This window comes from Aspergillus mulundensis (assembly GCF_003369625.1).
Source record: "Aspergillus mulundensis strain DSM 5745 chromosome Unknown scaffold_5, whole genome shotgun sequence".
In the NCBI taxonomy this organism is placed as follows: Eukaryota; Fungi; Ascomycota; class Eurotiomycetes; order Eurotiales; family Aspergillaceae; genus Aspergillus; species Aspergillus mulundensis.
In genome coordinates, this window is record NW_020797893.1 from 1,998,362 (window position 1) to 2,014,893 (window position 16,532).

Sequence of the window (16,532 nt, forward strand, 5' to 3'; positions counted from 1 at the left end):
TAACCACTATTTTTAGGCCGCTTTTGGGATCTTAATTAAGGGTACTTATTATACTTAATATTTTACTATTTATAATTATTATAAGGGCGCCACCTTTAATTATATATAGCTAATATTTTTAGTTCCTTATCCTAGCGCTTTTTTCCTTTAATATAGTATATTTAATAATATTTTTTTTATGCTATTAACCAGTTTTTAACTTTTAACTTTATAACTTTTTTAAATATTAATTAGGTTTCTTGCGGGAACTAGGTAATTTATAGCTAAAAATAAAAGTTAAACTTAGTACTTACTTTAGGTACTTAGTAAAGGGGATAGTACTACTTAAAACAAAGTTTTTATTAATTTTTTATACTTTTTAATATATTACCCCTTTTCGCGCTATTTACTAATTATATTTTATTAGCTTTTTTTTTAAATAGGGTTATTAATTAAGCTATATTTAAAGGCCATGTTTCTTGTATTTTCCTAGCTTTATATTTTATTTATTAAATATATTTTAGGGGTTTACTTAAATATTTTAATAATTTTTAAGTAACTTTATTAGCAGGCGCTTTACATGTATTAAATAAATTAAATATAAACTTAGTAATTATAAATTTATAACCTGTAATTAGCTTAATAATTTTATATTTATTTAAATATAAAATTACTAGGCGTAAAATTAACCTAATTTTTAAATCTTTAAGTGGCTAAAAAGTGTTTAGGTAATATTTAATTTACTTAGTAATTTTATATTTAACTAAATATAAAATTATTTTAATTTTTAATTTTTTAGGCGCCCGGGCGCAGCCCGGGCGTTTATTTATTTTATTAAAACCCTTATTTATTAATTATTTTAGGGCCCTTAGTATTATTATTTTAGCTTTTATAATAAGTAACCACCTAATATTATAATTTTTACTTAGTTTTTTAAATCCTGCATGGGCTAAACATTCCTTTTATACCTAGTTAGTAATAACTTTTAGGATACGCGGATTTTTAAAAGTTAGTTATAACTAGTAAAATAAATTATATACTTTATATTATTATTTTTTTTAATATTTATTATAAATAAGGCTTGGTATTAAAAAGGCCTTTTTAAAATAAATTTTTTTTTAAGTTATTTAGCATAAAATAGTTAACACTTTAATATATAAAGTTATTAATAATTACTAAAAGGTTTTTTATAATACTTATATAATTACCTTTAGCTTAATTTATAATTATTACTTTTACCCGCGGCTTTAGCCTATAAAACAAGTTAATTTTTTTATATAATTATTTACTAATAATATTAAGTTTTATACTGGTATTTAAAAGCGCCTTTATAAACTATTTTTTTATTTTAATTAAGATTTTAATACTTAGGGATATATAGGGTTTTTTTTACTAGGTAAGGGCTTAAATTTTAAGCCTTTTATAATAATATTTATAAGCATTACTTACGCGGGTTAAAAAGGCATGTTATTAATTAACTTAAGTCCTAATATTAGGTTTATAATAGCTATATTTTTTAAAATTACTTAAAAAACCTAGGTAATAGCACTGGGAGGGCTTGGATTTATAAAAAGTTAATAAAAAAATATAAAATATAAGTATTTAAATACCTTAAAAAAATTATTAATTATAATATTAGCTATAGGTTGCTAAAGTACGTGGTTAAGCATAAAGTTTATTAATATTTTTTTTAACTTAGTTACTAGCTTATTTTTAATTACAGGCCAGGATTAAATAATAGCTTAAGGTTTTTTTTTTTTTTTTTTTTTTTTNTTTTTTTTTTTTTTTTAATTTTTATAGCTTTTATTACTTTTTTACCTAGGGCTATTTTTTTATATTTTTTAAAAGCTTAAACTTTTTAATTACCCTATTTACATGCTAGCTAAATCTTGCTAATTAAATAATAAGGTATTTATTATTAATAACTTTATATTTTTTAACTTATTTATTAGCTATAAATAACTATAGTTACACTTTAATTAGGTTATTAAACTTATAGTTAAAGTTTTTATTATTTTTAGTAATCTTTTTTAAGTCTTTAGCATTTATAAGCTTAATAACTAAGGCTTTAATAATATTAATATTTACTTTTAAAAACTTTAGCTTAAACTAGTTTTTAATAACTTTTAATACTTATTTTATTATTAATACTTTAAGCTAGCCTTTAATTTTAGGTTTTTTATTTTTTACTTTGCTAACATGTAGTTTATTAGTATTTAAGTTTTTATAATATATTTTATTTATTATATTTATTACTTATATAATATAAGTGCCTATATAATATTTTAAGATTTTATAATAATAATAATTATTATAAGGCGGGGGTGCTTAAACTAAAAGTATTAATATATTATTAAATAGGTATTATTATTTTTAGTATTATTAAAGCAGGTACTATTAGGGCGGGTATTACTAAAATAAGTATTATTAAGGCAAGTATTACTAAAGGGCGGCCCTGGTTTAAAAGGGGATATATATAATAATTTAATATATAAATACTTAAGGGGGCGGTACCTATTATATATTTAAAGGGTAGGAAGGCTATTATGCTTACTAGGTTATTATAGCTTTAAGGTTTAGCTATAATACTTTAATAATTTTTATAATTTTTTAAAGGTTATTTTAGGCAGGGCTAAAGTGCCTTTTTTATTAGCTTATAATTTTATTAAATAAAACTAGGGGTTTTTTAGCCACTAAAATACTAGCTATATATCTAAAAATATTTAAAATATAATTTTTTTTTTTAGCTTTTTCTTTTTAAAATATAATAATTTTTTTATTAACCTTAAAATATAGTTTTTTTGCTATTAGGGTATTTAATATATACTTTTTAATTATTTTATATTTAAGCTAGTAGTAGCTCCCTATCTTTAACTTAAATTTTTTAAGGATTTATTAGGCTAGGTTACTTAAAAAGCCTTAGATTAACTAAATATATTAAGTATAATTATTTAATTTACTAATTTATATAACTTAAGCTAAAATTATATTATATTTTATAATATAATTATAAAGGTTATTAATCCACGTGCGTGGCTAGCTTTTAAATTTTTTAAAATATTAATATAATTACTTAATTTAGTATTAATTAAGGCACTAGTATTTATTTAGTATAATAATTTTTAAAACCTTTTAGTTTTATTTAGCGTACCCTTTTAGGTTTTTAATAATATTTAAAATATTATAATTATAGTAGCCTGTTATTTAGGTAACTTTTTTTAGTTTATTATAAATATTTTAGTTTTTATAGGCTTGTTTATATACTTTTAAAAACCTAGTTATATTTTTATTATTAAATATAAGTACGCCTAAAATACTAAAAATTAGCATGGGGGTAATTAATAAAAGGTAATATTTTTTTTTTACCATGCCTTTTATATTTTTAAAGGTACTAATATTATTATTATAAAAGTTATTAAAGGGCGTGTAAATTTTATTAATAATATTACTAGGCTTACCTTTAGCCGCGGGGAATATATTACTAAAATTTTTAATTATAGGCATGGGTATTTATTTAATATTTTTACTTTTTTTTTACTTAAAAACTTAAATACATGGGATATTTTTATTTAATAATAAAAGTTAGCAAGCAGGTAGTAAGCTTATATATATTAAAAATTTTAAATAATTTTTTAAAGGGCTAGGTTTATAAATACTTAGTAAAAAATAAAATTTTATAATTATAAAAAAGGACTTATAAAATATTTTTACTTTATTATTAAGCACCTAGTATAACTACCTGGGTAGGCCCTTGGGAGCTTTACTTTAAATTTATTAGTTATATTTATATTAAATTTATTAATTTTATTATTTAATTTATTATATTTATTAAGTAATTAATATTTTTTAGGATTACTAGGTTTATTATTTTTTTAAAAATTACCAGGGCGCTTTATGCGTGGCCTACTTATTTTATTTACTAGGTTTAATTTATATTTATTATTTAATTTTTTTTAACCTTTAGGCCTTAATAGTTCTTTGCCCTTTTTTTTAATAATTTTAAGTACTTAAGTTACTAAGGCATAGCTATTAATATTAAAAACTCTTAATTTAAGGGTTTGGCGGGCGCCCTTTTTACCTTTATAATATTAAAAAAACATGCCCTGTGTTAGTTATTAATATATAAAAAGGTAATATTAAAGTATAAAAGCTAAAAAAGCTAAATAATAATAATAACCTAGGACTAAATAGCATGTAATATAGGTAAAAATAATAATAAAAAAAAACATATATATTAAGGTAAATAATAAACTAGGTATAGGAGGCCGGTAGCAAGGCTATAAGTACTATAGGAATCAATATTAGGGTGCAACCCCACTACAGTATTTTAATTACTAGTAAAAATATTAAACTTTTTAGCTTTAGTAAATATACTAACCTAATAGTTATATTAATTATTAATTTATTTTTTAATAAAAAGGCTTTAATAAATAGCTACCTTTTTTTATTTTACCTTAATTTTTATTTAATAGGTAATATTAAATTATATATAACACTTTATAAAAAGTTAAAATATTATATATAAATATTTTTAGCTATATAAAAGTTACTAGTAAAAGCTAAATATAATTAAAGTTATATAAGCTATTATTATACCTAATAAAGCTTTATATTTTTTTTAAATAAGATATTTTTTTATAGTAATATAAAATCTGCCTTATTTATTAGCTATTAAATAACTTATTTAAAGTTTATTTTTTTTAAAAATATTAAAGCAGTAATTTTTAAGAATTAACCTTAGGTTAATAAAAATAAGTAATAAGTTTTTATTATTAATAAAAAAATTAATATAGTTTTATATTATAAGGCCTATAATTATTAATTTAATAATTTAATACTATGGGCGCTATATATTAAGGCTATTTAAAATAATAATATTAAACTAGGTGTTTACAGGTAAAAATTAAAAATTTTTTATAATATATTATATAGTAAATAAGAAGAACTTTAAAAGTTTAAATTTAAATAATAAATAGCTTTAAAAATAACTATATAAATAATATTTAAAAAAGTAAAATATAAGCCAGGCTTATAACTTTTAAAATTATAAATATTTTAGGCAGGAATTAATTATATAAAATTAAAATAAAAATTAAAAAGTAAATAAAATATAAAATTTTTTAGGATTTAAAATAAATAAAAATATAAAAGTTTAATAACTAAATATAAAAAAATTTAAGCTATATTTATCCCTTTTTTTTGTATTTTATTTCCTAATTAAGCCGTGAGATCCGGCTAAAGTTAAAGGTTAATTTTTTTCCTATCTTTGGAGGTTAGTTGGAGTTGTCCAACTAAGTTTGCCGCGGAGATCCAAGGGATCTCCACCTCTCGTCTGACATTCAGGCACAGGTATTAAGATAGGATTTCTTATATATCTTTTGAGACAAAAGACCACTTTCTAGCCTCTATCGTAGCACGATGTTTTGATTCCATCTAACTGTTGGTCTGCGGGCACTCGCGAGTACCCGCTCACAACGCCGGCAGCGCAAAATATATATAGACGCATTAAAAACTACCAAGGAAGAATAAAACAAGGAAAGTATATTACAACCAACAAAAGAAATCCAAAAAGAATGCACCCAAGCCCTAAAAGAAATTTATCAAGGATACGCCATCTGCGGCGCACTCTGATACCCCGCCAGCTCAGGTCTAGTCCGCAGCTCCATCTCCTTCTCCTCCTGCACAAGCGTACAGCACCCACACCAGAACGTCGCGCAGCAGTCTCCGCAGCAGGAGCCATCAATCCCGTGTTTCTCGCGCATCTCGCTACGTCGGATTGTCTGGAGGATCCATTGCGACCAGCAGAGCGTGAGGCCAGTGAAGATTATGCACTAGCGGAGATGAAAACGTTAATTTTCTGATCAGAGTACTTGCGGCATGGTGGGTGCATACCTCGGAGTTAATGCTGCTGTAGCTTTTCAATGTTGGGTCTTGGGCTCGAGCTTGGGTGCGGCCGAAGGTGAGGCAGGGGAGGCAGCATGTTAGGAAGCCTGGACAATGGTTGCTTCGATTAGCGTTCAAGATCAAGTAGAATATAGAGCTAAGGATGTGCGTACAAAGCGAGCCTGGTGAGCAGCAATCGAAGAGCGAGTAATTCCAATCTTTGTTGTGGGTGATATTTCTGGCTTCAGGGGAAACGTCTTGTTGGTATGCCGGGGGTTCGATGGGCGTTGAGCGGTACGTTTTCTCGTATGCGGCCATTGTGAGAGCTCGAAGAACGAAGGGCGGAGTGGACAAGGGAAGGTGGTTGACGGCTTAGGTAGGCTTCGCAGAAGAGAGCGACAAGGGTCAGTAAGCTACAGATATTTTGTTGAGGAAACATGCCATGCTTTATATCTGGAGGCGGCTGATACCCGTTCCTGACGCTATAGATCCAGAGGGCAGTTCGTGTTCGTGTTCAACGGCCGATTACCACGTGCGGTTTAGGCCCAGGGGTGGGGATGGCGATCATCTGCTCGAGTTAGAACTTCTGAGTCATGACTTGTGACTAAGTGCTTGGAAAACCTTTCTACGAATCAGACTACGATCCATCCAATACTCCCTGAAACCTATCGAGTTATTATTGGCCAGCCTCATGGTTCGACGGGGCCTCCAACGGCTTGATTCAGCCCTAGGCTCTTAAGGCTTGAGCAGCTGGAGGTCTGGAATAGGTAATCAACGCGAACGGAGTAAGCACAAAAGCTTGATTTGGGCCAAGACTAGCATGTGGGCGACGAATCATGGAGATAGCCATGGTGGCGAGAGAGTGTGGGATGAAGGGTTGGCTGGATGAAGTAAACGAAATGAAAACTAAAGCCAACCACCTCAAGAACTATAGTAGGTTTGCGCGGTTAGGTATAGGGGGTGGTCCGTTGTATATGTAGTCTGTCTAGCGTGCTATCCGTGTACCTCTAAGCAATGCAAACCCAGTCCCGGAAAACCATCTAACCAACACTATATAATCGAATATATAAGAACACAATCATGGAAAGTCTTACCCAAAGTCCGGAAAAGCATCCCACCCAACCTCATTACCATCCTCACCTGTAGCTTCCTGCTCAGCTTCTTCCTCAACACACCGCGCACACCCACACTTGAACCGGAACAAGCTCTGCAGACGCCCCCGGCGCTCCTGAAGCCCAACATACTGCGTCAGATCAAAATACGATATGCAGCATTCCTCGCCTGCGGCGATGTCTCGTCCCGCCGTGAAGACCATGCGGCCTTGCTCATCGGGTTTGTGAATGATCTATACGAACGCACATATCAGCTGGTGATCTCCCGAGGAGAAGATAGGGTTAAAGGCCACCAAAAGCATACATTTGGACAGCAAGAATGGTTCGCGATCGAGGCGCGGGGATATACCGCCGCCCCGAACTGCTCCCCTCTGTTAGCGGTCGGATCAGGAGGTGGAAAAACGCCTGTTTCCCGCGGGTAGAGGCCGAACGAGTTCGCCTCCTCTTTGCATATTAATGCCAAGACATCGGTGTTTGGGAGGTTGTGCGGGAGTGCTGAGCTGCTGAGATATTTCTTGACAAGGACTGTCCATTCGCGAACTTGTGCGTGTGACCATGTTTCGGTTGTGCCGCAGAGGGCGTCGATGGCGGCCCAGCCGGATTTGAAGCGCGATAACGATAAATGCGATTGCTGCGATTCTTGATCGTTGTAGTCGGCCGTGGCTGTATCATGGCTTTGGGAAGATTCCGTACATCGCCTGGCCAGCGCTCGGACGATTAACCAGAGCATCCCGAAGTTATAGTAGCCCCATTTTGAGCGCAGGGATGCGGTGTATTTCGCCAGCCAGGTGCATTCGAAATTATGCCTTGCTTTGTCTGTATCGCGGCAATCCTTATTGCACCAGATTACGTCTTTGTTGCAGCGCTTTGGGCAATGCGTTCCTTTTTCTTGGGGAACGGTGGTATTGCATTGGGGATTGTTGCAGATGATATTCCCAGAGCTCGTTGCGGCATCTACGTCTGAGATCGGGATGATAGCGTACGGCGGATCGATAAGCAGGACCTCGCCTCGTTGGATAGGTTGAGCGGCCTGCAGTTGGCGGCCCTTGTTGGGGTTCACGCTCTGTGCCAGATGGGGGTGAATCCAAGGGAGCATGGCTATACATGCTCATAGGCTAATGTTTCGGACAATCTCGACGTCGTCACGTCAGGGTCTGGGTCTGGGTATCGCTGGGTTTATCATATTTTCTGCTGCGGAATGCTGGCGGACGATGTGCAGAATTCTTTGTTAATGGAGCGACCCACTTGGTGCCATGTACCGGTAAGTGGAATGGGCCTCAATCGGCCGTCGGGAGGTTCTGGACTCAATTAAGAAGTTAATTGCCACGCTCCATGACGCTATACAAACTCGCGTGGTCATGATAGATTATTTGATAGGGACGCGACTTCAGGTCACTCTCATGGTTCCCGCTTGGCGAATATCCGTGATAGGTTTGGCGCTGTGCGCGGGCCGGGGAGGATAAGCTTAATGGCGATCCAAGGTCCGAAGCATGTGGCACACGTGGATGCTGACACAGATAAAAGAAGCATTCGAAAATGGTAGCATTTCTGGTATATGCAAAGAAGATCAGAGTGTGATTGAAGCTAATGCAAGCTACGCGTGGTTATGCTGTGACTGTGTGCAGTGCGTGCGATGGAATCACTTGCTGCCGCATGCCTGCAAGTTATTGCTAGTTCCTGGTGGCGACCACAAACAATCGAGGGTAGCGCAACAATACCCTTCCATCGACGGACTTGGGGTATGCTTTCTGAATACGACCTAAATATGCCTTCAGGAAAGCATCCCGATCCGCCGGCGAGAGAGGGTCAATGAACGGCCGCAAACCCGTCCCCTTGACCCATTCGACGACAGCCTCATGGTTCTCAAGCGAATGGTTGTAGTATGTATGCCAGATGTTCACATCAGCGCAGAGAGGCTTCAGTTCATCGTAGATCTCCTGCGGAGATTGGAAGCTGTCTCGTACAGCGGATTGCACTTCCGACCAGGCGCCGTCTGCAGCGGTTTCTTGCATCGAGACGTGGGACGGCTCGGCCAGATTATCCGGAACTTGAAAAGCAAATACTCCGCCTGAAGGCTGCAGTTGCATGAGGCGTTTGATGGTTTTCAGACGCTGGCCGCGCGGGAGCCACTGGAAGACGGCGTTCGAGAAGAAGAGATCGACCGGTTCCTGTGGGGTGTATGTACTGAGGTCATCGACAGTAAACTCGACGCGAGGAAGTGTTTCACGGGCTTTCTGAATCATATCTGGAGACGAGTCCATCCCAGCAACGCAAGCGTTTGGATATTGGGATAGGAGCACGGCCGTTGAATTGCCAGGTCCGCAGCCCAAATCCACGATGTTGCGCGGTGAGTTGAGAGGAATCTGGGCGAGGAGATCGCGAGAAGGCCGAGTGCGCTCGGCCTCAAACTTGAGGTACTGTTTGGCACTCCAGTCAGTCGCTGCCATGGTTCGTGAAGAATGAAATGCACGAAATGTAGAACAAAGCAGCCGTGCTGGAGGTCGTGTAACGAAGGACATGATGCAATGATGCAGGGACAATGCAGGCTGCTGGCTGTGCTCTTCTGTAAGTAATAGCCATGGCTGCCATGGGAACTGGCGATATCGGCGATTGAGGTGCGACCGGCGGAAGATGACTCAGCAGCACGTGCTGCTGCCTTCTGGCCTGCAGGCTGAGATGACCCCGATGACAACCCTCGACTCGGGCTCTCAACACCGCGAAAGCCGACTGCATCTCAGCCTGCCCCTACCTACAGCTTCCAGGGAACCTAGTTCTAAGAGTCCAAACTACTGATTCAGATCTGGCCCAGCGCCGTCGCGAATCTATCATGTCTGAGCGTCGGAGACCGCCCTCGCGTTGACAAAACAGCCAGTGTGCCTCATGCCGCACGGATCGCGTCCAACTCCGTGACGAATAAAGCTTGGCTGTTGTTGAAATTCAGGAGATTCGGGAGCTGATTGGCCCATGCAACTGGCATTATTGCAATAAATCTGCAGATTGCGATGGATCGCCTGCTGAAAGGCCTGCAGCCTGGCCTCTCATAGCTTTGCTTACTGGATGCCAAGAATCTGGTTCAAATCGCCCATCGTGCCTGCAGAACCGAGATCGACCGACCTGATCTACATCTATATCTTCGTCAGCAATCAGCACTACCGACGGCTCGAGTAGTGCTCGGGCTATGCCGACTGCTATCGAATTTTCACAGATCGAAGAGATTCTCACTCCGAAGCACGGTCCTAGTCAATATATCGAGAGCCCCATAGCGCTAGCGGACGTGGTGCTCTGGAAAAGTCAGGTGGAACAGCATTCATGATGTAGGGTATGCTCGCGCTGTGAAGGATGGAAGAATAGCTCAGCTCGCCACTGTTTAAGCAACACCCGGTCGGGTACGACCTGAAGGAGGTGGTGCGCGCTAGATGGTCTTGATATCTGGTCACTGCTTCTGTATTGCACCAGCTCTGAGCAGACTGAGCAGCGATTGGCAATCCTACTCCGGCAAACGGTAACTGGCTTCGGGTCAGACGCCGGCCCAAGCTTAGTATCTGCACCGGCTGTTATACTGGCCTCAATGGTTGCATCTGCCTATCTTGTCACTCACTTTACGGCTTTTCTGCACGTTATGCGCATATGACGCATGTTATAATCATTTAGGTCAATGTTTCGGTTTCACTCACGGCCTCGAGCCGGACTCGATTTTCCTCCCCATCACGCATGGTCCTCCGGTTTCGGGTCATCCCCAGCGCCTCCATACGCCAAAGCAGCTAACTACGCTCATAAAGGTGCTGCTATACAGGGGCCACTAGTTGGACGGCGCCTCATAGGTAAAGCGGAGCATTGCGACTGCCGATGCTTAGGATTGACGCTACGATAAAGCAATGTGATGACTTGCATGAAATTCGCTGAGGCTTGCGGAGTTTGCCAGCCTCGAGGTATCCCACAAGGGACCACAGGTGTTCTACTTGATGGTGCAGATTTTTGACTTTCAGAAACATGAAGCTGTCATGACCCAGCACTCCAACCGTCGCGATTCTATCAGCCCATCACTAAAGCCATCCTAAGATACGAAGGGGGTATTCTGGACTCCCCAGCTTCCGTTCAACTGTGATGTTGGAACATAGACACGCGATTAAATGCCTTCTAGGCAACCGATGCTGGAAGAAGCACCCCCCTGCCAATTGACCTCTCGTCCAACCGCCACCACACCTTCCAAGATTCTCACGGTGTTGGTGGCCCACAATGCCGTTCCAGGCCTCATAAGCAAGCTTACTTGGTCATGATTCGCGGTCTATCGTGGGACTAAGTCCCAGCCTTTACAGCAAAGCCAGGACTAACTCCCACTGCGGGATATATCTCGTACTCGGTTGTCCTGGCCATCTACCGCTTGAATCTCCCCATCCTTGTGTAATGTCGACGGTCGATTTGAGGAGACCTGCACGTGTACCATACAGCCTAAGAATCGCTTGATCTCTAACAACACGGAAAATGAACCTGGCTATGGTAGGCTGTCGGGTTCTATTGCGGGGACCAAAGCCAGTAGTCACCATCCAATGAGGTTTCTTGTTCGGAGTCCTGAACAGGAATACAAACCCTGATTTCTCGCTGGGCTCTGTATTACTGTGATGAACATACAGATGACGAACCATTCCTGACGCAATATGATGCTTGCTGCAGCTGGCGCTTCCAGTCAAGTCCAGTACATGCCAGGTCCCGGTAATGTAAACCTCGCACCTCATTGAATGAATCAAGCTCAGCAGGAATGCATGCCTCGAGTCGATCGCGGTGCTCCCGAGCTCGTCCCGCCGCAATGACAGCAGGAGCAGCTGATGTGGGTCATGATCTGCGTGGTAGTTATCCACCTCCCTCGCTGATCCTCTGCATGAACCGCTGCGCAGTTGAGGCTGGCTGACGCCCATGGAATCAGAGCGCTTGAATGCGCTTTACATGACCCACCTCGATCAGATCCGTTCATCGAACAAGAAAATGGCAGCCCAAGAACTGGGTTAGAACAAGCAAAATAAGGAAAAGAAGCAGGGCAGATCAGTCGCTGACGATTGACCTATGATCTCTGCAACTGCAGATCATGGCGCCATGGCAGTAAGTGGCTGGCGCTGTACCAATCAAAGATATGTGATTGAGTCCTGGCGACGATGCGAGGGGTATGGATGCTGCGATCAAGCTTATAAGAACTTGACCTGGCTCGTTAGTTCACCTATTCATTGTTCAACTCTTCAACCGCCTTCTCTCCAATCCAGCGCAACATCACGACCACAACAGCAAATGGCATCTCCAGATCACACTGAACACGGCCCTTTTCCCATGCTCGAGATGGCTGACATGCCCGCTCCTATCTTCTCGCCTCCCCCTACCACCGCCAACCCCGCAGCTGTACCTCCTCGACGAGATGACCGCCCCCTAAGAAGCTCGTGCGGCCAGTGCAACCAGGCCAAGGTCAAATGCTCGAAGGAAAGACCAACCTGCCGACGCTGTGCTACGAGGAATACACCCTGTGTCTACAGCATTTCATTGCGCGGGGTAAAAAGACCACGACCTCGCCCACAAGCGGACCAGGCCTGCCCGCCGAAGGAAAAGAAGAGAACCATCTCAATCCCATCACCAATCTTCTCAGAACCTCTACCTACAACCACCTTCGACTTCCCACCACAGCCGACATGCCTACCCGACCTAGGTAGCAGCGACATCTACCCTGACGGCTTCGTAGACGACGACCTGGCTGGATTCCTCTCAATGAACCCCTTCGACGCGCCTCTCCCCGATCCAACAACATTCCCCTTCCCATTAGACTTCCCAGACTCACAACCCGCTCCTCCCATTCAACCAGTGGTTGCACCGCAGATGGCCCTGCGTCCGATGACGATCCCTCTCAGCCCCATCTCACCCCCCGGCTCGCGGGACGGACACTGCCAGCTCGCAACCGTCCCCACCGGAACACCCTGCCTCAGCTCGCCAGTCCAAGCGCCAGTCCCAGCAACCTGCTGGTGCCAGCAAACCATCAGCTTCAAGCTAACGGAGCTGAGCATGCCGAAACCACCAAACAGCACCTTGATCCTCGACGACTTCCTCACCGAGCACCGCGCCAATATGGCCCTCTGCACAAGCGTTCTCCACTGCGCAGACCCACACCATACACCGGGCATGCTGCTGCTCACGCAGATGATCGCCCTCCTGCAGTACATGACCGCTGCCTTTGACCAGATCCTCCCACGAGGCGACACGAGCGTGCAGCAGCAGCAACAGCAGCAGCCGCCTGCACCGCCGCCAACTCCCGTCTCGCGCTCAACGTCAGCATCTACATCGCCCATCGGCCACCGCAAAGAACAGATCACTCAAGCAAACACGCTACGCGCCGAGCTCGCGAAACTAGGCGTCCTCATCCAAGAATTCGATCGCAGATACTGCACCCTAGATAACCCCGGTTTCGGCGACGCCACATTTCTCCTCTCGCCGCTATTCGCGAACCTCCTGTGGAAGACGCAGGCGAAGTTTGACGCCGTGAGGTCCTGGATGCCTTGGCTATAGCCCGCCTCATCGGACTACGTCTTCCATTATACCCATTCCCCTATCTACTTTGGATTCTCAGTTGCTGGGCGGCTTAAGTTTTCGATGATCTACTCCTAATCCTAATGGAATTAATTTCCGGTCCACCCCCTTTTCTTCGCGATTTCTGAACTAGACAGACTATGGTCGACTACCGATACACAAGACAATAGAACCAAGTACCACCAAAGAGACATGAATCCTTGCTTACCCATCCACCACACAATAGCAACCGCTCTGGAAAGTAAGCACCGCAAAAGCAAAAGAGTAACGAACCATCATCATAAACTGCTCGCATCTACGGCGTAGTGGCACCATCGAACCTCGCAGTATTGTGCCCTGTACAGTGTACCCCGTGCTACAGCGTACAACAACGGCACCGGACAACCGGAACCACACCGGCAGTGGTGCCGAGATGCGACGTGCGACGTTCCACAGCCTACGGTCCATGACGTGCCCGTGCCCGTGCCCGTGGGCCGTGAGACATAGACGTCCAACGTCGTACGCAAAAAGCAATTAGAGATAGCCGGCGTCTTCCATTCGCTATCATGATTCACGGGTATCTGGTCAGCCTTGCTGAGTTGCTATCTGGACTAGATGATAGATCTAGCATAAGCACAGATCCAGCCCGGCGCATCTCCATCTCCATCTCCGGAGTTTCGCCTCGCATTGCCCGGAGTTTTGGGGCGCCGGGGCCGATGCCTGCACTTACGGAGTCCAACTACAACGAACTTGGGTTTTAGGACGGGAGGTAAGCCGATGATTAGGTAGAGACTCTCTGGAGTCTGATCCCTACAGGCTGGGACATTGCGTGGCCGATCGCATTTCGCATTCGTGCCGCCGTCGTGGTGCGGACGGGCCCCACCAATTATTGGAAATGTTTTCCGTCGCGATGCGCGGCAAGGCGAATCGATCGTGCGCCTGCAACTGCGGCGGCAACTGCAGGGATGAGCTTGCGGTGAGGTGGACACGAGGCGGGATGACTGTGGCCGTGTCTCATTTTTGGGTCGAGCGCTCGAGATGCAATCAAGGGTCCATTGCCCCTGCGGCTTTAAATGGGCGTTGTGGTGAGCTGAGCTGAGCCCTAATTATTGAGGCCCGTCGCTGCGAGGCCACTGCTCCAAGGAGTACACCAATCCGTTGCTGTTATCTACGGAGTGCCTCGAAATAGGCACCGGTCAATCTCCAAATAGGTTAGAGATAACTTGAAATAATTCATTCTCTGATTCAACCTGGAAGCTATGGAAAGCCCGTGGTGTAAAAATAAGCAGTTCTAACAATACTCACGCAGTCACAAACTCATCGACCGTAGCCTAAACCTACTCCACCAACGAAAACCACTTGTTGAACACGTTGTCCGGATCGTACACCTTCTTCAGCTCAACGAGCCGCGCATAGTTGACGCCGTAGACATCGCGCGCATGGGCAGACAGGTGGTCGTAGTTCCCATACTCCGTAACGGGCCCCTCCGCTGGCCGACCATGGGTGGCCCGCTCTACGGCGACCAGATCAGCGATATGGCGAGACCAATACTCCATGCGCACGTCGTCCTGCTCGTCGTTCCAGTAGAGGCCAATCATGACGTTCTGGACGCGGCCTCGGTGGCCGTGAGCCGTCGCTGTGACTGGAACTTCACACCATTTGTCGGGCTTGTAGAATTCGAATTCGATTATCGACCGATCTGACCCTGGGATCTCGGCTTGAAGCCTGTCCATTTCGGGAACTATCACCTCCCGCAAGAATTCCGGCCGCAGTGGTGTCGTGAAGGCGGCGCCCTTAGACACGTTGCGACCACCACGCTTCGCCTCTGCGGTCATCATATTGTTGACTGACGCGTACGTCTGAGCCATGGTAGTGTTCACAATCGGACCAAGATCAAGCAAAGGCTTGAAGACGGCCTGAGCCGACTCAGCGTCGCCATAATGGAACACGACGGCCATGATTCCCACCTCGCGACCCTGCCTCGAGAAGGGGTATCTCGACAACTGCACAACCATAGCCGAGTCCCCATTCGTACTCTCAACAAGCCTATTCCCAAACCCAAAAACAGCCTCCAGCTGATCCAGCGTGAACCCCAGCAACCCAGCCCAGACAGGATCCCGATGCTCATGAGCCAGAAAGACAAACTCAACAACAACACCAAAGCACTGCCCAGCACCGCGGATCGCCCAGAAAAGATCGGAGTTCTCGGTCCTCGAAGCAACGACAATACTCCCATCGGCTAGCACAACGGTCGCCGCAAGTAGGTTATCGAGAATAAGCCCATACCGCGGAGCAAGCCAGCCATACCCCCCTCCCAGCGTGATCCCGCCAACTCCCGTATCGTTAACGATCCCCTCAACCATCGCCAGATTCTGTCCGACGAGCGCATCATCGACATCCTTCCAGCGGCAGCCGCCGCCGACCGTCACAATCCTCGTCTCCAACTCCGTCACAACATGGTTGATACGAGCCAGATCGATCACCACGCCGCCATCGCACGAGGAGCCGGTGCTCGTTGTATGTTTGCCGGCGGCGACCGCGAAGGAGACCTTATATTTGACGCAGCTGCGGACGATCGCTGAGACGTCCTCTGGGGATTCTGGGAATACAACGAGTGCCTATGGGAGAGGGTATGGTCAGAGACGCACGCAGCTATTGGGGACAGGAAACTCACTGCAGCGTTTGGGACCGCGTCGTTCCACCGCAGAATGCTCTCTGCGTAGCCGCTAGCGCCTGGGGTGAGAATCGAGCACTTCAAGACCGCGCGAAGCTCATCAGTTAGCAACTGGATGTCGGTTGGAACGCTCATTCTGGGTTTGCTGGGAATGCTGGAAGTAACACAGAGATGGTTAGGGATAGCGGGGCTCAGTGGAACGATTGAGACGGAGCCGTGACTGCAAAGGGGCTGAACCTTGCTAAGGATCCAAGATTGAACGGTTTGTTGGGATAAGTTGGCGTATGTTGGGGACCGCTCGCTGCTTCCTGGACGGCCGAGCTGTCATTCTTCTCGTCCTAAGAAGG

At 42.7% G+C, this 16,532-nt stretch overlaps 4 protein-coding genes across 4 annotated transcripts; 1 reads left to right on the forward strand and 3 right to left on the reverse strand.

The window, feature by feature from the left end:
• Nucleotides 1–6,952: 6,952 nt before the first annotated feature.
• Nucleotides 6,953–8,070, reverse strand: DSM5745_05947 (SET domain-containing protein; the record flags this gene model as incomplete). Its single annotated transcript, XM_026747963.1, has 2 exons — nt 6,953–7,207; nt 7,279–8,070. The coding sequence occupies 2 exons, from the start codon at nt 8,068–8,070 to the stop codon at nt 6,953–6,955; spliced, it is 1,047 nt and encodes a 348-aa protein (XP_026603795.1).
• A 574-nt stretch (nt 8,071–8,644) lies between these two features.
• On the reverse strand, nt 8,645–9,421 carry DSM5745_05948 (uncharacterized protein; the record flags this gene model as incomplete). The annotated part of the gene is made up of 1 exon (XM_026747964.1): nt 8,645–9,421. One exon carries the CDS (start codon nt 9,419–9,421, stop codon nt 8,645–8,647), a length of 777 nt encoding a protein of 258 aa, XP_026603796.1.
• A 2,878-nt stretch (nt 9,422–12,299) lies between these two features.
• Nucleotides 12,300–13,511, forward strand: DSM5745_05949 (putative Zn(II)2Cys6 transcription factor; the record flags this gene model as incomplete). The annotated part of the gene is made up of 1 exon (XM_026747965.1): nt 12,300–13,511. One exon carries the CDS (start codon nt 12,300–12,302, stop codon nt 13,509–13,511), a length of 1,212 nt encoding a protein of 403 aa, XP_026603797.1.
• A 1,337-nt stretch (nt 13,512–14,848) lies between these two features.
• On the reverse strand, nt 14,849–16,320 carry DSM5745_05950 (FAD-binding oxidoreductase; the record flags this gene model as incomplete). Its single annotated transcript, XM_026747966.1, has 2 exons — nt 14,849–16,129; nt 16,186–16,320. The coding sequence occupies 2 exons, from the start codon at nt 16,318–16,320 to the stop codon at nt 14,849–14,851; spliced, it is 1,416 nt and encodes a 471-aa protein (XP_026603798.1).
• Nucleotides 16,321–16,532: the final 212 nt, after the last annotated feature.